This window comes from Xenopus laevis, chromosome 9_10L, assembly GCF_017654675.1.
Source record: "Xenopus laevis strain J_2021 chromosome 9_10L, Xenopus_laevis_v10.1, whole genome shotgun sequence".
NCBI lineage: Eukaryota > Metazoa > Chordata > Amphibia > Anura > Pipidae > Xenopus > Xenopus laevis.
In genome coordinates this window covers 135,223,023-135,245,410 of record NC_054387.1, presented here as the reverse complement: position 1 = coordinate 135,245,410, position 22,388 = coordinate 135,223,023, and the positions used below count along the sequence as shown (strand labels likewise).

General features: G+C 43.2%; 1 protein-coding gene across 2 annotated transcripts; it reads left to right on the top strand.

The window, feature by feature from the left end:
* Nucleotides 1-10,357: 10,357 nt before the first annotated feature.
* LOC108703931 (myc-associated zinc finger protein) lies at nucleotides 10,358-21,142 on the top strand. 2 transcript variants are annotated; one of them, XM_018240237.2, is made up of 6 exons: nucleotides 10,358-11,070; nucleotides 13,808-14,556; nucleotides 14,659-14,722; nucleotides 14,998-15,169; nucleotides 15,951-16,152; nucleotides 16,457-21,142. In XM_018240237.2, the coding sequence occupies exons 1-5, from the start codon at nucleotides 11,038-11,040 to the stop codon at nucleotides 16,139-16,141; spliced, it is 1,209 nt and encodes a 402-aa protein (XP_018095726.1). In that variant the 5' UTR covers nucleotides 10,358-11,037; the 3' UTR covers nucleotides 16,142-16,152; nucleotides 16,457-21,142. The 2 variants fall into 2 exon arrangements, with proteins under 2 accessions (XP_018095726.1, XP_018095727.1); XM_018240238.2 differs by lacking the exon at nucleotides 15,951-16,152 and having other exon boundaries at nucleotides 10,367-11,070.
* The last annotated feature ends 1,246 nt before the right edge of the window (nucleotides 21,143-22,388 follow it).

Sequence of the window (22,388 nt, the reverse complement as noted above, 5' to 3'; positions counted from 1 at the left end):
GGAGAGCTCCCAAAAACTTCTATCAGAGGATTTTTCTATGCGCTGGGACTCCACGCGGTAAAGTCAGACACTGGGGACTGTGGTCTCAAAATAACCGTATGTGTCTCATTGTGGAGACGCTAAACTATAAAACCACAGATCCTACAGTGTCATTAAGGGGAAGTAGAGGAATATCACATGCGATACTAGGAAGGCTGAACAGCGCTCAATTAATTAAAAAACAAACCGTTTCTAAAAGGAATTGGTAGAGAGCAAAAAGTTAAAATCAATTTTAAAGTAAGAGACTCTGCAGACGTGTTTCACAGCTTTATCAAGGCAAAAAAAAAAAATTTCTCCTTGTCAGCGTCCCCTTCCTTAGGACTCTAAATAAGAATATGCCTTTAGTTGCAAAAGACCAAGTTCCTTCTCTTATACATTTATATGGCTTACTTTAAAGGAATAGTTCAGTATAAAAATAAAAACTGGGTAAATAGAGGCTGTGCAAAATAAAAATGTATCTAATATAGTTAGGCAAAAATGTAATGTATAAAGGCTGGAGTGAGTGGATGTGTAACATAATAGCCAGAACTCTACTTCCTGCTTTTCAGCTCTCTAACTCTGAGTTAGTCAGTGACTATAAGGGGGGCCACATGGGACATAACTGTTCTGTGAGTTTGTAATTGATCCTCAGCATTCAGCTCAGATTCAACAGCAACAGTTTTGGCACATGGTCCCCCCCCACCCCAAGTCAGTGATTGGTTACTGCCTGGTAACCAATCAGTGGAAAGCAAGAGAGCTGAAAAGCAGGAAGTAGTGTTCTGGCTATTATGTTACACATCCACTCACTCCAGCCTTTATACTTTACATTTTTTGTCTAACTATATTAGATACATTAAATAATGTATCTAATATAGTTAGTTAGACAAAAATGTAATGTATAAAGGCTGGAGTGCGCAGCCTATTTATTTACTCAGTTTATACTGAACTGTTCCTTTAAACCTCCGCCCCAGTTACTATTACTAGCCGGCTGTTACTAGGCAGACCACCCAGTGTATGTCCTCCTCTACACCCCCAGCAATTGGGGGGTGCTCATTAGATCCCGTGTCTGCAAGTGTTTGAGAACAGACAGTTCAGGGTAGATGAGGACAGTTAAATGGCTGGAGGCTGAAAATACAAGTAAATCAAAGACTGATATTACAAATTAGAGAGACATGATGGCACATCAGCAATGGGGCCCACCAGGTTAATACAAGTTCAGTGTCCGACTGTTAGAGCTGGGCCCACCCAACACAAGTGCATAAGATGCTGCAACCACCAACCCCCCAGCATTACACAGACATGCCAATAATATCTCTGTAGAAATTGTCTATAAACACCTTAAACCAGACATGCCAATAAGATCACTGCACAATATGGACTATAAACACATTAACCCCAGGCGTGCCAATAAGATAACTGCACAATATGGACTATAAACACATTAACCCCAGGCGTGCCAATAAGATCACTGCAGACATTTTTCTACAAACATCTTAACCACAGACATGCCAGTCAGATCACTACAAAAATGGATAACACATACTAACCTCATATTTACTAGTAATATTGCTATAGAAATTGAATATAAGGGCATTCACTCCAGACATACCTGTAAGATCAGTGCAGAAATGTATTATGAGCACATTAATTCCAAATGTGCCAGTAAAACCACTGCAAATTATGAATAATAAACATAACCCCAGACTTGCCAGTAAGATCACTGCATAAAATGGATTACCTGGCAGAGTGGCACATGGAATGGGTTTGTTTCTAATGAAGGGGATCCCCTGACTGCACAGGCAGGACCAGGTTTATATCTAATATAGGGGATCCCCTGACTGCACAGTATCAGGGAGAGGCTTGTATCAAGTTTAGTAGAAAGGTTACCATTGAGAAGGGAAAGTCCAAACAGAATTTTATTTAGCTTGAGACATCTAAAACTCTCTACTAGGGCAAACAAAAAAGCATTCAGGAAGGCAATCCATAATTATTTTTTGATTGTAAGCTCTATGGGACAGGAACCTCCTTCCTCTTGTCTCTGCGGCACTTAGCTCTAAAGGTTTAATGCACTTTGTATTTATTATTTAATAGCCCCTGTTTGTCCAGTTCATCTGCTGTATGGTGCATAAGTAGCGCTATATAAATACACACATTGGAAATCTACAGGTAGTTCAGACATGAGGATGGAAGGAGTGGGAGGACTGGAACTGACTGGTTAAATTGGTTTATAGACACAGGCAGATGGCTGAATTATGGACTGTAGCAGATCTATATTGAGCCCCAATAAAGGCGCTGTTTCTAAAGAAAACATACATTTTTAGTCCAATGTAAGTCCAGCATCATATATTATTCACATAGTTATTTTAGTTCTCTTACATGTCTCCTTGGTACTAGGTTGACTTGGAGCAAAGGAGATTTCACCATCAGGAAAGGGCAGTCAGGTATGGCATTCCCTAATATTGTACGTTTTAAAGCAAAGAAGGAAACTCCTCATTCCCTTATGTCCTTGTACGGCAGCAACCAAGAGATTTATTCTTTGCAACCTGCTATGTAGGACAATGAAGAGAAACGGTTAATTAACGCCACCCATAAATAGGCACTCCCCCCTAGAGGTCACCAGTGGTTTTTTGTCCTCCCTGCGTATGAGAGTGAGGTTTGTTGTCTGGTACTATATTTTTTTTCTAGGGCTGTCAAGTTCCAAGACTCTAGGAGACTTGATGACCATAGGATTGAACTACCCTAGGGGTAAAAGACCCGGAGGCTGTGAAGGGGCCTTTCGGTTAGTTGCCTGCCTGAGAGATCTTGTGCAGCCGAGGGTTTGCCCTTCTCCAACATGGGGCGACTATTCCCACTGCGTCATAACGTGCGCGCATCAAAATGTGTCACTACTCCCAGATTGGATTAAGGACATTATTAAGAGCTCTTTGCAAGAGATTTTAGTCCAGCTGCAAGTTAATCCAAGTACACAGAGTGGGGCGGTTACTGAAAGTTCTTCTCCCCTGACCTATCAGTGGCTTTTGGGGAATACAGATGAGGATTCTTCTTCAGAGGAGGACGATGAACTAGCACTTTTCACAGCGGAGAATGCGGCAAAATTAATCAAAAAAGTCAAAGCTACTATGGATAATGCTGATGAAAAGGATCTTCAGCCTTCCTCTTCGGCTTAAAGATCAAAATCTTTCCCTGTTCATCCTGTCATGAAGGAACTAATGAAAAGAGAGTGGGGAAAATCCTGAGAGAGCTCCATCTATCACTAAGAGACACAAGCTATTGTTTCCTATCCAAGAAGAGGAGCTGGAGAGTGGGAATCTCTGCCAAAAGTGGATATTGCGGTAGCAAGTCTATCAAAGAAAACTGAGACCAGACCCGTCTTCCACTGGAATGTCAAAGACCCTATGGATCGGAAGGTGGAAAGTTTGCTTAAACGCTCTTATACAGGGGCAGCGTCAGCTTTAGCAGCTTTGTGGGTAGGCCGTTCCTCGAGATTTTAGCTAATACAGTTCTTTGATGAAATAAGTAAGGAAGTTCCTAGAATCACTATCTAAGATTTCTACAGCAGTGGATTTTCTTTTTGATGCTTCTATTGAAGGGATAAAATTAGCAGCCAAGGCTATGCAGCCAGACGGGCTCTATGATGTGACATCTGCTGGCCATGTTCTCAGCCAAAGTCTCTGTGCTATGGCTTTTGAGCTGGGCCATCTTTTGGGTCAGAGCTGGATAAACTTCTAGAATCGCTGTCAGGAGGCAAAGGTAAACCTTTGCCTCAAGAGAACTTGAATAGAAGTAGAATTCCTTTGCTTTCCTCCACACAGAATTATCAGAACACCCATTACCTCTCCAGTAAAACAGGAAGTTTTAGAGAAGTCTGTAGCAGAATTCCTCGTCACCAGGCTTCTCGAGCCAGGGCCTCCATCCCAAATCTTTCAAGGCACATACTCAAGGGTTTTTTTGGTACCAAAACTGAATGGAAGTTTCCGTACAATAATAGACTTAAAGGTTTGTCAACCAGTTCATCGGGAAATTAGCATTCTGTATGGAAAACATCAGATCGGCTATAAAGGTCTTAGATCATGGATAACCTTCATTTACCTCTTTTCAAGGAACACTGGAAATTCTTTCGCATAGCTCTTTATATTGGATGAGAGCGTCGTCATTTCCAATTCCAAGTCCTGCCTTTCGGTATAACAACCGCTCCCTGGGTGTTTACCAAAATTGTACCAGCAATAGCAGCTGTATTGAGGAAAGAAGGGATTACAATATCTGGACTGTTGTCTTGTCTATTGGCTTCACTTCTTCGGAAACATTTGGACAAAGTGATTGCCTTTCTTCAACGGCAACTTCGGTTAATGGCTTGGAATCTGATAGGTCCATTCTAGAGTCGCAGGATATTTCCCCAGAGGTGATGGATATCCTTGTACAGTCTAGAAGAGACTCTACGAATACGATTTATGCCAGAATCTGGAAGGTGTTTAGATCCTGGTGCATCAGGAAGACAATTGCAAGTAACCAACCTTCAATTACTGCTTGCTAAAATTTCTTCAGGAACGATACGACAAGGGATTAGTGGTCAATGCCATCAAAGTACAAATTTTGGCTCTCTGCCTTTTTGAGTAAACCCTTTACTTCCTTTCCACTTATTAAGAGGTTTGTGAAGGCCATATCTAAGATTCAACCTAAGATATTTCAACCCCTTCCTTCCTGGGATTTGGTGCTTGTCCTTAGGAAGCTGTGTGATTCTCCTTATGAGCCATTGGAGAACTGTTCAATAGAGTGTCTGTCCTTCAAAGCTCTCTTCCTAGTGGCCATCACTTCAGCCAAACGTATTGGAGAATTACAAGCTTTGTCATCTAGAGAACCATACTTGGTTTTTCTTCAAGATCACGTAGTTTTGAAACCTCTTCCCTTCTTCAGACCTAAAGTGGCTTCTTTGTCCAATATTAACCAGTAGATTATGCTACCTTATGCCAACCAAGGAGTTGAGGAAAAGGATGATCAACTTCAGTTTCTTGATGTAGGAAGAAGCTTAAAAATCTATGTGAATCGCACCAAAGAATTTCAGAAAGATGAAAATGTATCAGTTTTGCGGGGAAGAATAGAGGTCTAAAAGGTTCTAAACCATCTTTGGCAAGGAAGATTAAAGAAACCATTCAGATGGCATATATCAAGGAAGATCTTCTTCCTCCATTTCAGATTGCAGCTCATTCCACGAGAAAGATGTCCATTTCATGGGCGGAAATCGCAGGAGTATCTATGGATAATATCTGCAAGTGGCGACATTGAGTAACCAAAACACTTTTGTGCAGCACTACAGGGTGGACAACTTGGCCGCTCAGGAATCTTCCTTTGGCAGTAAAATAACTCTGTAACTCTGATATAACCATGAAACCCGCCCTTATTGCTCACTTGGTTGCTGCCGTACAAGGACATAAGGGAATTAGTAGATTTATACTTACAATAATTTACTTTTCCCTTAGTCCTTTCGGCACAAGAAATTCCCTCCCAAATACTAAAGATATTAAGTATTATATGTGTTACTCATTATCCACTGGTGACCTCTAGGGGGAGTGCCTATTTATGGGTGGGGTTAATTTTCTCTTCATTGTCCTACATAGCAGGTTGCAAAGAATAAATCGGTTGCTGCAGAAGGGAAAAGTAAATTACGGTAAGTATACATTTACTAATTATCAAAACAGGCAACTTTATCTGCTTCATGGACACCTCATAAATCACCTTGTATATCAGGCAGTGCAGGTGAGCAAGCAAATAATAGACCTGTTCCTGGAGAGGGAAATGTCTATTCCATGTTCCCTAAATCAGTAAATCTTACAAGAGGCGCATCAGAGCAGCAGCTTCTTATCTGCCTGTACCGGGTGTGCTGGTGAGTACAGAAAAATGGGTAAAGAAAGGTGGGTACAAGTCGTGGGCATGCATTGCCAATATCACACAGTACAAAGCCCAGTTGATTAGAGGCATTTTATGTAAAAAAACAAAAATGTGCTATTGCATTCAACTATGTTGAAAGGAATGTGTTTCAGAAAGTTGTGTCTCTTGTTACTTTATTGAATATTTCTGCAAAATCCCTATTAGTCCCGCCCATCTGTTCCACTTGCTGCTGCCTCCTTTCCCAGGCTGTGCACTCAGCTCACTGCACTGTAGGACAGGAACCAATCAGCAGCTAGCAGGACCTGATAGGGAACTGAAGTCTGTCTGTGCTTGTGTGACTGCAGGGCTGTGATTGGCTGTCCCCCTCCTACTGTGCTTCTGGCAGGGACCGTTAGGACACGCCCACCCCTCATTTGAAACACAGACAGGGACCAGAGAACATCTATAGGGAGCTCCAATAAAGGGGCTATTTTTCAAGACAATATTAATTTGCACCCAAAAGTAATACCAGCACCATATACTATACATTATTGTCTACACAATTTGTTTTTTTAAATGTATCCTATATGTCTCCTTTATTATTAATAACATATAATTCTAACCCTTTACCTGCCAAGCCGTTTTTAGACATTTTGTACTCTTTCACTTTAAGGGCCTTTCCTGGGGGGGGGGGGGTCTTAATATATTGTTTTTTTCAGGACACCTGAGCTTTCAAAATATGCTAGAATTTTGGTGTAATTCCACTTCTGTGAAAAGATATAGGCTTCTAAGTGTCTAATTAAATGAAAAAAAATAATGTTCACATAGTACAATCACATATATCAGAAACACAATTTATTTTAGGTATGAGAACACTGCAGATTTGGAAAGGTCTATGTCTTCTCAATGCACCAATACCAAATATAAATAGTTTTATGGAGATATCTCAGTTGTATAGATCAAAATCTCTAAGCAGCACACTGCCAAATTTCTAAAACACTGCTCCACAAAACGGCATATTTCTTCTTAAAGCCTTGAACCTTTATCCACACCCCTTGAAACTGAATAGAGATTGGTGCAGCTGGGTAAAGTTTCTGGATTGGTTGAATAGTTAAATGGTGAGTTTTGATTGGTGCACTTGTGTTTAAATACTTGAGTCATGGCTCTGTAAAGAAAGCCTATGATTAAACCAAAAGGTTTTCCGTTTGTCCGCTCCCCGTGCTGAGGTCTCTTGAAACCAAGATGAAGCTCTAGCAGAATGATGGCAATAGTATAAAAGTGTGGAGAAGGCTTGGGAAGAGCTGATGATCCAAAGCATAGCACAGTTGTGTATAAAACATTTGGGGGGCAGTGTGATGGCTTGGGGTGCATGGCTGCCAGTGGGACACTAGTGTTTATCCATCATGTGACACAGAAGCACAAGAATGAATTGTGAGCTCTTCAGAGACACTGTCTGCTCAAATCCAGCTAAATGCACTCACATTGATTGGGAGGCGTCTCATAATGAGCCAAAACATAGAGCCAAAGCAACCCAGGAGTTTATTAAAGCAAAGAAGTGGAATATTCAGCTGATGTGAAGCCAATTGAGCTGCATTTCACTTGTTGAAGACTAAACGTGGGACAGAAAGGCCACAAACAAAGAGCAAGTGAAAGAAGCGGCTGCAGTAAAGACCTGGCAGAGCATTAAACAGGAGCAAACCCACAATCTGCTGATGTCCATGAGTTCAACACTTCAGCCTGTCATTGCAGCAAAGGATTTTCTACCAACTATTAGACATGAACATTTTATTTTCAGTTTTTTAATTTGTCCAATTACTTGTGAGCCCCTGAAATGAAGTGATTGTGTTATAAAAGGCTTTAGTTCGTCACATTTTTATACAATCTTTTTGTTCAACCCACTGAATTAAAGCTGAAAGTCTGCAGTTGAACTGCATCTGAGTTGTTTCATTTACAATTCATTGTGGTCATGTACAGAACCAAAATTAGAAAAAACGTTCTCGCTGTCCAAAGATTTATGGGCCTAACTGTAGAGATGAGTTCAGAGATGTAGGGAGGGACAGAGTTATGAAGTGCTTTGAATGTCAGGGTCATTCATTTGACTTAATCTGAAAGGTAGTGAAAGCCAGTACAGGGACTAGCAGAGAGAGTGGTATGAGAGAGAGACTGGTAGAGTGGTATGGCAGAGGAGGAGCGGTTGCTGAGGTGTATGAGCCTCGCAGCAGTGTTCATTATGGACTGGAGAGCTGACAGTCTCTGGAGGGGGAGGCCAATTAAAAGAGAGTTACAGTAGTCTAGACGTGATAGGATGAGAGAGTGAATAAGAATTTTAGCGATAACATGGGTGATAAATGATAGTATTTTAGAAATGTTCCATAGGTTAAAGTGACCTGATTTAATAAGTGACTGGATATGAGGAGTGAAGAACAGGGCAGAATCTAGGATAACCCCAAGGCCTGGGGGGGGGGGATTGTGGATAGTGGAATTTTTAGCTATGATAGAAATTTCTGGGATGTTAGTTGGAGGAAAGAGAACCATTTCTGTTTTAGAGAGGTTTCATTTAAGGTAGCGTTGCGACATCCAAGTAGAGATAGCGGACAGGCAGAAGGAGACCCCAGTTAGGAGTTCTGGGTTGAGATGAGGAGAGATAGATCTGAGTATCGTCAGCATAGAGGTGGTGGTTGAAACCATACGAGTTGATTAGTTTGCTGAGGGAGGAAGTATAGAGGGAGAATAATAAGGGGCCAGGACAGAGCCTTGAGCAACCCCAGCAGAAAGTGATAGGGGAGAAGATGCTACTCCATTGTAGGAGACACTGAAGGAACGATTGGTGAGGTAAGAGAACCAGGACAGGGCCATATCATGAAGGAATGGAGGATGATCGGGTGATCCACAGTGTCAAATGCAGCTGAGAGGTCAAGCAGTATTAGTAGTGAGAGATGGTTGTTCTTTAAACTATTCACATGGGTGTCAGTTATGCCATGTTGGAGAAGGCTGTTGGACTCCAGGTATAAGAACTGGGGCTCCCCTGAACAGAAGCACTGATTGTGCTGTGTGTAGCTTTTCCTGCAGTCATTTAGCCACTCCAAAGAATGGTGCAAATGTTCTCTTGACTATTATCCACTTTTTATGGCAAGTTAATCCAGTTCAGACTTTGCCATATTGTGTGGCGCCATCTGGAAGCCTGGACTGCAATGTTGCTCATGGGTCTGACTCTCTGAGTCGGTTCTTGTGGGTCAGGGCCTATTTCATTCCTATGAATAACCCCGTCAGATTGTGGATCAATCTCATCTGCCTCCTCCCTGTCTATGGACTTCCCTTGCTCTTCTCCTCGTATTCTGTGTGCGTGTGGCCCTGTAGCAACCTTTGTGTATTTCTGCTCATGAGTCAAAACCAGCAGAAAGGCAGAAAAGGTCAAACACTGCTTTGAATAGCAATGACATGTACAGATTACTATGAATGCAGCGGACTCTGCAGCTACATGCAGGCCCAGGAGGTATAGGTAGGGTTGCCATCTGGCCGGTAAAAATCATCCCAATGTTATTAATAGGGAATAAAGATAAATATATAGGAAGGTCAGTGATCCCAATGTTATTAATAGGGAATAAAGATAAATATATAGGAAGGTCAGTGATCCCAATGTTATTAATAGGGAATAAAGATAAATATATAGGAAGGTCAGTGATCCCAATGTTATTAATAGGGAATAAAGATAAATATATAGGAAGGTCAGTGATCCGAATGTTATTAATAGGGAATAAAGATAAATATATAGGAAGGTCAGTGATCCCAATGTTATTAATAGGGAATAAAGATAAATATATAGGAAGGTCAGTGATCCCAATGTTATTAATAGGGAATAAAGATAAATATATAGGAAGGTCAGTGATCCCAATGTTATTAATAGGGAATAAAGAGAAATCTATAGGAAGGTCAGTGATCCCAATGTTATTAATAGGGAATAAAGATAAATATATAGGAAGGTCAGTGATCCCAATGTTATTAATAGGGAATAAAGATAAATATATAGGAAGGTCAGTGATCCCAATGTTATTAATAGGAATAAAGATAAATATATAGGAAGGTCAGTGATCCCAATGTTATTAATAGGGAATAAAGATAAATATATAGGAAGGTCAGTGATCCCAATGTTATTAATAGGGAATAAAGAGAAATCTATAGGAATGTCGGTATTTGTTGTCAGACAAGGCGGCACCACTAGGAATAGGGGCCCATAAAGATCTAATTGTTAAACTGTTTCAATAAATAATTGTAAAACAAGTCAACGTTTTAGCATTTTGAGGCAGGGGCCTGAAAAATAACTTGCTGTGGAGCCCAGTAATATTTCGTTACATCACTTCCGGCTGCTAATGAGCCGCCATTACATAAACTGCAGCTCTGCCCCTTTAACTGCAGCCTTTCTCATGTGTCGGCGGACAAATAAATAGCAGAGCCGAGAAGGAAGGGGGAGCGAGTCACGTACCCTTTATTCGGGAAAAACCATCTGTGCACAGGGGAGGGTGTGTTAAGTCGCACGCCGAATGCAGCCATTTTGCAATGGTTATCACTAGGATTGAGGATGGAGGAGGGGTGGAAGAGCAGGGGTTTCGTGCAATATCCCTTGTGACGTTTGCGGGGGGGAGGGGGGTTAAAGCTTCCGTGTAATTTATTTCTGCAGCCATTTCCCGCCTCCTTTCTGTAACGTTCTCCCCTCCCTGCGCTTGTGTTTGGTTCGTCCCAAGGTCCGCAGACAAAAGAATCCAATATTGCAAAGCCCCGGGCGCTGATCTGCACCCCTCCCCCTTCCTTCCCTGCTGCAATGGTTGAGCCCTGGCAGTGAATTTGCAGAGAGAGGGGGCGGGGTCAGGCGGGGTGAAAGGTCAGAGCAGCAGCTGGTGCCAAGTGAATAAAGCAGAAATGATCGGAGAGGGAGGAGGGAGGAGCGACATTGTGTCTGAGGGGGAGGAGGAGGAGAGCGCTGACGTCACTATTCCAGCCTGACTGACTGTTTTTTTTCAAATAGGGATTTTTTTTTGTCTTTTAAATCGCAGTCAGCCTTTAGGGGGCAGTGATCTGTTAGTGGTGCTGGAGGGAGGGGGGAGATCTATACATAAAATACTCACTCACTATATACATTTATTTATACTTATTCCTGCCACAATGGATGCAAATTGGAGCAGTTTTATATTCCAGGTAATGCATGCTGGGGGGGGAGGGGAGAGGGTCGGGAGGGGTCGGGGGTGAGTGTTATAGAAAGAATAGAATGTGGGTGCTGCAGGGGATCCTGTGCTGGGGGAGGGGGCACTAATATGGCTGCTGCTGCACAGGACTCTGTCTCCCACTGCTCAAATCTGCAGCATCTTCTGCCTCTGACTATTTTTTTTTTTTTTTGCAGGGAGGGAGGGAGAGTGAGAGAGATGGAGTTGGGTGTTTTAAATCACCACCCCTCCCTCCCATCTTCCCCTCTCCCTCTCTTCCCTATAGAGATAGAGGCGCAGGGGACATTGCACCCACGCTGGCTTTGCACTCGCACCTTTGTCTCATTCCACCCAGGCTCATGTTATTGTGTGTGGGGGGCACCGCATGGTGACTGTCTATCTTTTATTATGGGCAATTTGCCTCAATGCTGGCACTCTTCACTGGACGAATCCTTGAAATTCACTCCAATCCGTGTTGTATCCCCCCAAGACTTCATGCGAGTGCGGCTGTAGCCAAAACAAGGCAGTCTGTGCAGCCACCATTCCCTTTACATGTTCTGCACGAGGGTTTCATGCAGTCTCAAGCCCCCCTCTTTTGCTCTTGCCGTCAGATTAGGGCCCCCCGTTAGTTCCTCTGTTACAGGTGTATGAAATTTGCACCCCTGGTGGGCTCAGACCCGCAGTTTGGGGACCTCTGACAGACGACCTTTGTTTTTGTACAGGTGTTTGGTGATTTCTTTCTTTCTATAGTGACACGAGATGTATTTCCTTATGGATTGTGATCCAAGGATCCCCAAACTGTTGCTTTACTCATCCCCTCATGCCGGTAATGGGTCCCGTGTGTATCTGATGGCGGCAAGTGTTTTGTTACAGTTCTGTACATTTATACTTGGGCAGGAATGAGACTCCAGACGGAGGAAATGCTGCAACGTCCTTCTAAAGTCCAAGGCCTACACATTGCTGGGACTCTGACATGTAGCTTATGAATGCAGAAAGAATATCCCCGCCGAGGACAATGGACAGAGAAAGCTTAGCAAGTAGGAAAAGGGTCAGGAAAAGATACAAGCTCTTGGGGCTAATAGCCCCACAGTTAAGAAAAAAGGCATCCAGCAAAATCTACAAGAAGATTGAAAGAAAAAATGCAAAAATGAGTCCAGAGTTGTTTAGCTAGGGGGATGCAAGGCCAGCCATGCTGAAGTTCAGTGCAACTCTACAGACTGGTAGTTCTAGCTCAGGGGTGACCAAAACGTACACCCGGATCTACCAGTAGACCTTAAGCTGGGGATCAGTAGATCTCAAAGACACTTGTCCAAAAAAAAGCTTGTCGAAGTCCCCCTCCTGTTTTATGCTTTTCATTCCGATATTCTGTTAAAGTTACACGAGAAATAGTTGTTAACTATAACAAGATGCATTTCTCATCAATCAATATTGATATTCCCCATGGAACTGAATGTTATCCTTGCCTTTATGGATGTAGATCATTTTCACTAAAAGTAGACCTCACGTTAGTAAAGTGTGGGCTCTCCTGTTCTACAGGCAGGTGCTTCTAATGGAATTGCACCTACGCCAACAGAGACATGTGAGAGTCAGAGTGTAGGTTCAACCACTAGTCTTAAGAGCTTGTACTCTATTTCCATTCATGCACTTTACAAAGACCATACAGGAAAACAGAATGCAGTCATACTGGGTTTTTGTTCAGCAGGCGGGCACTTGTGCTTGTATCTCGGCATAATTTATCTTTCTGACTGCACAATACAAATTCAGTAGAGTGTCTGAAGAAAACTTGTGTCAAGAGGTCTTGTATCAAAAGGACACCTGGTGAGGATTGGGTTGTCCGGACATCTCCAACAGGAAGCCAAGGGTAGAGAGTATGGCCTCTACAGTAGCTCCTCCCTATGACAATATCACTGGTTTTGGGGGGGCTTGTTATATTGTCACAGTAGGACATCCCCTATAGAGCAGGTTTTTAAAGAGCATGTAGAAGCAAGAAAAGATTGAAAGAAACCTATCTCCAATATATTTTAATTAAAACATGTGTACTGTTTTATAAGAAACCTGACTGTATGCAGTGAAATTCTCCCTTCATTTACTGCTGTGGATAGGAATTGTCAGATGGTCCCTAACTGCTGAGCAGGGAAGCAATCATACTTATGAACAGCAGGGGGAGCCATGCAGAACTCAAGCAGCTTTGTTTATTACAATCCTTAAGCAGCCCCGACCACACTGAGCATGTGCATAGTCTTAGTCTTGCAAAGATGTATAACAAAGTTACAAGACGGTGACCCCCTGTAGCCAACTTTGAAAGCATAAATCATTTGTTTGATTAGGCTTGTGGTGCAGTAAGTTCATGTTTATGTTTAGTATACAAAATACAGCATTTCTAGCCTTGTTCTATTTTAGACTTTACATGCCTTTTAAATCTGTGAAGGCAGCATCAATCATACGAGGCTCACTTGAATATATAGAGATGCCTGAGTTGTCTCTCGGTTCTCTGTTGGGTTTGACTCCATAGTCCATTAATAAGGATATGCCCGGGTAGAATGTCTGGCCTAATGATGTCACATGCTGGGAGTGCATGCTAGTGACGAGGCTTTCTGCATTTCTGCTAGGGACCCCTTGGTGGTGCTGCCTTGGGAAATACTGGCTCAGAATTAAAAATAGTGAACCTTCTATACCCCAAATTTTCTGTGTGCCACAAGTGACTGAATATTGACTTCAATTTTGTTTTGCAGACCCCTCCTCCTCCCCCTGCTGAACCACTGCAGGTTGAGCTCTTACCAGTCTTGGCCACAGTTACATCGTCCCCAGATGGAACCCTCCAGTCTCAGACCATGGTGCCTACTTTGGCCACCCATCACCCCTCAACTGTGGATACAGCTGCTCTCAAACAGGTGGTGCCCGGCCTTTCTGTTTCACAACAGATTACTCCTATTGTTACCCCCCATCATTCATCAGGCCCCACTGCCCTGCCATTGCAGCCCCTCATGGAACTCCCTAAGAAATCAAAGAGCCGGGGCCCTTATATCTGTTCTTTGTGCTCTAAAGAGTTTAAGAATGGATACAACCTAAGGCGGCATGAAGCCATTCACACTGGAAATAAACCAGCCCGGGCAGCACCTTCAGTTGATAAAATCACCGCCATGGTGCCTCTCAGTTTGCTGGGTGTGGCGAGTGCCCTGGGTACAGGAACAGAAGGTCTGGAAATGCCTGCCTCCCCCTCCACCCTCTCTTTACCGGGCCCATCCCCTTCGGCAAAGAAGGTGCGCAAAAACCATGCGTGTGAAATGTGCGGGAAGGCATTCCGGGATGTGTATCACCTGAACCGCCACAAGCTGTCCCACTCCGACGAGAAGCCGTATTCATGCCATGTGTGCCAGCAGAGGTTCAAGCGCAAGGACCGCATGACCTATCATGTGCGCTCTCATGATGGGACTGTGCATAAACCCTACATCTGCAGTCACTGCGGAAAAGGATTCTCCCGGTTAGAGACTGTCATTATCTTTCCTCTTGCATTCTGTTTATTTTGCTTTGTGTAGCCGCCATCTTTGTACAACTGTTTTACAGTGTCCTCTTTCTCTTTTAGACCTGATCATCTGAACAGCCACGTTAGGCAAGTCCACTCTACAGAGCGTCCATTTAAATGCCAGGTACTTGTCCTGCTTAACTGGGGAATTCCATAACTCTGTTCATTCTATAACTGTAACGAAAAAATCCTTTGCTGATGCTTAAATCTTCTTTCCTTCACTTTCAAGCTGTGCCCTTTATGTGATACATTCTACGCATTAATCCTATCGTTTTTATCAAAGTCACAAGTTACCCACCAGCCATTCATGTTCTCTGTGTTGTTTGGAGGGTCTGAACTGAGAGGGGCAAATGTCCTAATGTTACATACCCATCTGAATTGGCTGTTTGATTTCTGCAGACCTGTGAAGCTGCCTTTGCTACTAAGGACCGCTTGCGGGCCCACATGGTGAGACACGAGGAGAAAGTCCCTTGTCACGTGTGTGGGAAGTTGCTGAGTGCCGCATACATTACTGACCACATGAAGGTTCACAGCCAGGGCCCCAATCATGTATGTGAGCTGTGTAATAAAGGTAAGTCCGTTATACAGACTGTATGTGTAACCCTGGCTAAATGCTTCCCTCACCATCATAACACCATAAAGCTCCTGTAAGGAGATGTATCCCAATATCCAGCAATGCTGCTCTGACTCACCTGAGAACAGCAGCGTAAGATGGAAGCTCATTCAGTTTAGGGTCAATTTAATGTTAGAGCAGGGAAACCTAATGAGGCTAAAACCAGAGAAAATTGGTTAGGGTCATTTTTTTGTTGTTGGTTTGTCCATGGTCTAAGGCAACTTGTTGGCAACTAAGGAAGATCTATAAATATGTAGGGACAGCGATTAATGTATGAATCCTTTTGGTGGAGCTTAATAAGATGAAGCTCCTCAGGGGCAGAGCATGTGGGCCAGATTATACTTATTAGCATGGTGGTAGATTGGCCAGATCTTGAATCCCAGAAATTGAAAAGATTCAGTGCATCCACATGAAGGAGGCTGCTTTTGAAGAAAACAGTTCAGGGACCAACATCCAATTTACATATGGCACAAGAAGTCCCTACATCTGGGGTGACAAAACTCTGACCCTCCAACTTGTTGTACTCAGCCACATTTCCCATCATCCTCTTTATTGAACTAGTATTTAAGGATGGTGGCAGTTGGAGTTCAGCTTCCCTGTGCTACATAAAATGGTGACAGGGGCTCTTTGGGGGTGGAGTGGGGGAAGTAAATCATTTAGGATAAATGGGTCACCTGATGATAATGTTGCACTGCCTCCGCCCCAGCCTTAAAGTGGCATGTGCTTCTCCCCTGTGCAGGTTTTGCCACAGCCGCGTACCTGCGTGTCCATTCGGTGAAGCACCACGGTCTGGTGTGCCCACGGGCAGACAGCTTCCTCTGCAAGTTGTGCAGCGTACACTGCAAAACCCTGGCACAGCTGAGCGGGCACATTCGTACACACGACATGTCGGGGCCCAACGGGCTCAGTGACGGGTCCTCACTGCGGTGACCTCTGCTAAGGCAAGAGATTAGCTGCTACTTCTCCCCTTTACTGCTTTGGTGGGAGGAGCCTGCTGAGAGCATTGCTAAATGTTGGGATATGTGCCTCTACTTTCTCTGTAACGCACCAGTGTGTAGTAACGCACCAGTGTGTAGTCTTATATGTTTCTTCCTCTACTACTTCTCTCTTCTATGTTCCTTGGGTTTCTTGTCTTGCACCATTTCTTTCTTTCCATTTGTCACTGATACATGATTTTCTTGCTGCCGCTCCTGCTTTCCCTGATGAACACAAAGTCTCACGGACACACATTTCTTCTCTCCTCAGGGACCTGCCAAGTGTGCCCTCTTGCGGATCCATCTGCTTCTGTAACTTCTGTTCTGCCGAGTGCTGGTGTCGCGGGCATGGTGCACACTCAGCCGTGGTGACTGGCATTCCTAGAGGGGGAGCAGTTACTGTGACCTCTCTATGATGGACAGAGAAAGGAGGACCCGTGCTCCCCTGGGCAGACATTTGTCTCTGGAAGAGTACTGGGGCGTGCGTGTGACCCATTTCTAACCTCCTAGAAGGCATTATATTAATAGGGGGTGGGTGGTTGGTCTCAAGGACACCTGTGAAATAACACTCATAAGGGTCTAACTGGCACTTTATGGTGCTATTTTGAAGAGCGTCTCCTTGCCCCAACATAACACTTCTGTGGGAAAGCTCCTCTATCCCTGGGGGATGGTTAATATACACTACGTGATCCTATACTGTGACTAGATATTTAATTCACCCTTAAACACTTTCCAGTCTAAGTGTGAGTAGGACTGATGGCACAGAATGGGTTCACTGACTGGTGTCTTAAAGGCAATGCTGGGCATCCGTGGGATGATTTTTTTTAGATTGGCAAGCAAGGGAGACTAGGCCAGGCTTAAAAATGGGCTTAATGTGATACAGGCATTTATGGGGGGTTAAAAGTCTGGAAATGTATGGACTGGGTTAGGAGGAGCTGCTGTGCAAAATAGCCCGATGACTAAATCTCTGCAGATCGGCCATGAGAAGATTTTAATATATTAGAGTAGTATTTGAGGGGATTTTATATTGACACTGTACTAAACTAGTATAGAAGGGCTTAATATTGTTGCATTCTACTGGCCTGCCATTGAAATAAGTAACAAAAGTGGTGTCTTGGGATGATACCAGGTAAAAGAGGGGTAAATGGTTCCAGAGTGGGTTATTGGATAGCTAATACACCACATTTGCCTAGATTTGGCATTTGAGGTGTTAATATTTGCTCTGTAAAGCAGGAGGTGTATGGGTAAGCAGTGTTCTGTGGGGCTGGCATGAAGGGGGGATAACTCCAAATGTAATCCTGATTGGGCAGGTAAGGAGGCTAGTATGGTGAAACACTTTGCTTTTTTATTTAAGAGCCTGTTTGAGGGAAATGGATCAGTGTTAGAGGTAGAATGGAGGGGCAGTACTGAAACAGTATTAGGGTAAGGGGTATAACAGGGTTAGTACTGAAACAGTATTTAGAGCATAGAATGGAGGTAATGGACTGGAACAGTATTAGGGGTACAAGGTAAGAAGAAGAGCAATATGTGGAGGGGTCAGTGTTACGGGTGCATAGAAGCATTATGGCATATCGCTCTCCTGGGGCTTCAGGGCAGGAGAAGAATTGGGCACTTGGGTGGGCGGCTTTAAGATTGGCATCAGTAGTGCAGTGTTTGTGTCCTTCTGATTAAGGACTCCACACAAGCTGTGCCGTGATCTAGCACTAGAAGAGTAAATGGGGGAAATAATCATGATTTTTTATTTAGCAGTGGCACCATTTTCCTTTTAGCTCTGTGCTCTTTAGTAGTCCTGTACAAATAAACTCCAAGACCAGACTGTCTGCCTTTAGTATTGCAGAACTAAAACATGATTAGTGAATTAGTTGCCAGTGACAAAAGGGATGTTTCTGATCCACGCTTATCCAGTGGGCAAGTTAACTGCCACCAGAAGCCCACCAGCTCTTGGGAGAACAAAGTTGTATTTATGCAACTGCAGTACCACCATTAGGCAAGACCTCAGGCCTTTGTGTCCTTCATTACACATTGCATTTCCCTGATTTAACTTCTAATTAGGAGAAAGTGTATTGGACATGACAATGCTTTCAGCCACTCCTATCATCTTTGTTGTGTATTTCGCAAAAGTTGTTCCCTGTCTCTTGGATGAGCAGGAGATCAGACACAGGTAGGGCCACTTCTATTTTTATGAAGAACTTTCTATGTTAGTCTTCCTGCTGACGGTGCACTAGTTATGCTGGAGTAACAAGGCAGTGATATTGTAACGCGATTAGTTCAGCATTGCATCGAGGATGGTTTTGCTGTAGGAAGCAGCACAGGGATTCCTGATTGACTAATTACAAAGGTTCAGGGACGAATTCTATACAAATGACTGAGAATCACGAACCTATTAGAAATGAATTGACTTGTGAGGCACAGTTTCTAATTCCTTTGGTTGTGATTTAGGCAAAATGAGTGCTGTATTGAACCTCAGATTGTACTGAAGAGTTTTATGTTTCTGTAGATCCATGGTATGTTGTACGGGTCCTGAAAATGTTCCCTGTACTCAAGCTGGAGTAAATACTAAGTAGTGGCTTAAAAACCCAGAGCATTCCCCTCTGAATATGTGTAATTAATTCATATTATTGGAAGCTGCCATAGTACCACGTTCTTCATAAAGCTCTCAGTAGAACAGGAGCCATAATTCTGGTTTCTATACCACACATATGGTATCTTGCAGTGATCTTGTGTACTGTAGCAGTACTAATCTCTCTCTTTTTATGGCATTCATAGTAACACACTCTAAATTTGGTGTGCGAGCAGCAGGGGGACAAAGTATCTAGTCCAGGGCCCTTACGGTGTCCTTCTGGATCACTGTCCGGCTTCTCAAGTCAAGCTACAGTTTTTCAACTGTATACCAAAAGTATCTTGTAAACTCCCCCATCAAAATAAGGATTTGCATCTTGAGCAGCCAATGCAAAATTAATTGTCTCGGGCTTTAAAAAAATAGATATGACTTGTAAATAGAGGTTTTTTTTCCCCCCATTAAAGCTACAGTATTCTATATGAACAGTTCCTGGGGACTGGTAAGCGGATGCCCTGGGTTTCCTAGGCCAATATATGATCCTGCGTTACTCCAGTGTCTGAGTTGCAGTGTTTGGCTGCCCTACAGATGCCAACACATTGACTGATCCTGTAGCACATCACGGCAATGCACAGGGTACAGCTAAAAGTACATGTAGTTTTTTCTTCACTGAGCCAATGACCTATCTGCCTGTAAATCATTGTATCTGACAGAGATGGGAAGATTTCTTCTAATCAAGTCTTAATTGTGCCACTAAGCATTGCAGACCATTTAGTTTCCACTTAAATTTGCTTACTATTAGCAGTCATTTAATGTGTTCATGCTTTAAAGCGAGGCCAGGAAAGCATGGAGCGTTGGTGGTAGTTCCCATGATGGCGTGATAGCTTTACGTAGAGCTGCCTTGACCTGCTGCTAGTTATATGGCAAGCAATAGGATTCTGGTGGCTAGCATCGCTGAGATCTGCCTAATGTGCTATAAGATGATGGACTCTGGACTGTGAAGTTTTTGTGGAGGTCCTTGTCATGAAACAAATATTACTTGGAATCTTTTTTTACTGTGACGTGGAGGCATTTCTTTTGGATCAGGTTCTTCTCTCCCCCATGAGCTTATCCTCATAGCCTCCTCTTGTTGCTGATGAGCTCAAAGCCTGGAAGCAGTGATACATGAAGGCTAATGGCACATGTAACACTCTGCTGGCAGTGGAGATTCACCAACGTATCCCCAATGTATCTTCAGTATATAGTGTAGGTTTTTAGCTGAGCTTGCTGACCCACTTGTCCTGTGGCATTCTGGCCCTATGCACACGATGTAGCAGATGCAAGGCCCGTTATTGAGATTACCTCCTCCGCTCTCTATCAGAATATTAGAAGCAAATGTTCTGCCCGGGCTCAGAATAGACACAACGTCAGGACCCCTTTGCAATTAGAAGGACATTTATCCATTTTAACCCCCCCCCCCCATTAGTTTGTGTGTGAAGGCTTGAAATGAATGCATGAGAAACTGTGTGTGTGTGTATATATATATACTGTATATATAAAGTGTACAGGAGGCGGCTATAGACTGTATATAATGTAACTGTCACTCACATTTCACACTGTAAATACCGAGAACTCCTGGAAGTCTTTCATTTTCATAACTGTTCAAAATGATGATTTTTTTTTAACACATTTTATTTTAAAGGGAAAGTTTGTCATTAATAAATCCCCTCATACAGCTCACGACATTCACATAGTTCTGCTGTACTGTGAAGCGTCCCTTCTGATTTGTCATAAGGAGAGGGGGCAAAGCTTTAGGCTGGTACAATGGATATTGGTTACCCATGGGGGTGCTGCAGCTTAGCTAAGTACAGCAATCATGTGGGACAGCAGAGAAGGCTTGAGGAATGTGGGCTGAATCTCTGGCATAGGTAGGGTAATATCTATTGCTTAGAGCTGTAAGAGGGTTCGATTTCATGGGCAAAGTGTCCATTTGCATTTTTTTTGTGGTGACTTCTTTTCTCTGACGGTACTCCCTCTCTTTTCACGTTTCCCCATTCTGTTACATTGTGACTCCATATTGGCCTCTCTTCCGGATCCTGTGGCAGTTGGCTCAGGACTATGAGGCCTCACTCTGTAATCTATAGGAACATCAGCGGTCCAGTCACCTGCATGCGTTGGGGAATAGCCTCCAGTTCTGGCAGGCGTTGCCAACACACTACTACGTTCTTACAGTTACAGACAAATGTTTCAGACCCCCCCCCCCATTTCAACTTTTTTCTGCCTTTCTTACAGTAAATACATGTTTTGCTCTGTTTCCTGGTATCATGTAATCGGACAGTTTCTGTCTCCGTAAATAAAGTATTCCACCCTGTGTCTTGCTTAAGAACCATCTAAATTTTAGTAAAAATGTTACACACCAAATTTGTGTTTGTCTCCTTAGTATCTCTTTAGTATAAAAGGGCCATGTTTGGACCAGGTCTAGTAACCCATAGCAACCAAGAAGATTGTGTCTAAATGAGTGCCCATTAAATACTGCTTGGCGGCGATGGGTTTCTAAATCTGGTGCAAACTTTGTGACTTTTATTACATTTTTCTCATTAGATTTAACTGCTGGATATGTGAAAGAAATCATTTGTTAATCCACTAATGTGGCATGAAAGTGCTATTAAGATCACTCGCCTCTACTAATGAAAAGAGATGCCATAGATTCCTTGTTCTAGTGTTGCTTCCATCGGGCCAAGGCATTACCCTTGTGTCTCTCTTTTCTTTCTATCACACAGATATTCTGCAGTGTCTTTTCCTTGAGTCCACCACCTCCTAAAGGGGTTCTTTAGCAGAACAGTAAGGGTCTCCTTCCAACTCTTTTACCCGCCCTAGAGATTAGCACACTCATGGCTGCTGCCATACTATGCCAACCTTGCAGACCTCCATCATAACCTTCATAAACATCATCATTATCAACAACTGGATTGGTTTTGCCATTTCTCTCTAGCCTTTCCCTATTGTCTGCACAACCTTCAGTAACTTTACTTCATTATTTGATGCTAAATTCTTCTCTCTCCTCAGCTGGCCTGTCGATGCACTGGCTAGCATTTAGCCTCTATCCCTCCTATAGTAAAGAAACCCTTTCTGGGTCAAGTTGCCATTTTGGCTGGGCTTATACAAAGAACATTTGAGCACGCACATTTGACAGTGGATCAGAATTCAGAGCAACTGGCCCAGATTAGAATTGCACTGATATTGTTGTTGGGCCACTGCTTAGTGCTGAGCTTACTGATTTCTGCCAAACACCTCATTCCAAACTCTTGGCATGACACACAACCTTTGGGTGCCAGTCTTCTCCTCCCACATATCTTTATTTTGAAGTATTCCCAACCATCTCAACATATTACCTTCTCTACAATTAGTTCTACTTCCTCCAATCTGTACACCGCACTTATTTTGCATATAAAGGAGAGAGATCGTATTAGTGAACCCCCCTCCCCATATCTTGTAAGCAATGATGTATATTGTATGGTGTTGGTTTTACTTTGGGATAAAAATTAATATTAATCTTTTAAAAACCGTCCCTATAGATCTGATGTGGTCCCTGTCCATGTTTTAAGGTCCCATTTGGTAGCCCCTATGTGGACTGGCAGCCTACAGGAGGCTCTGTTTAGCAGTACAT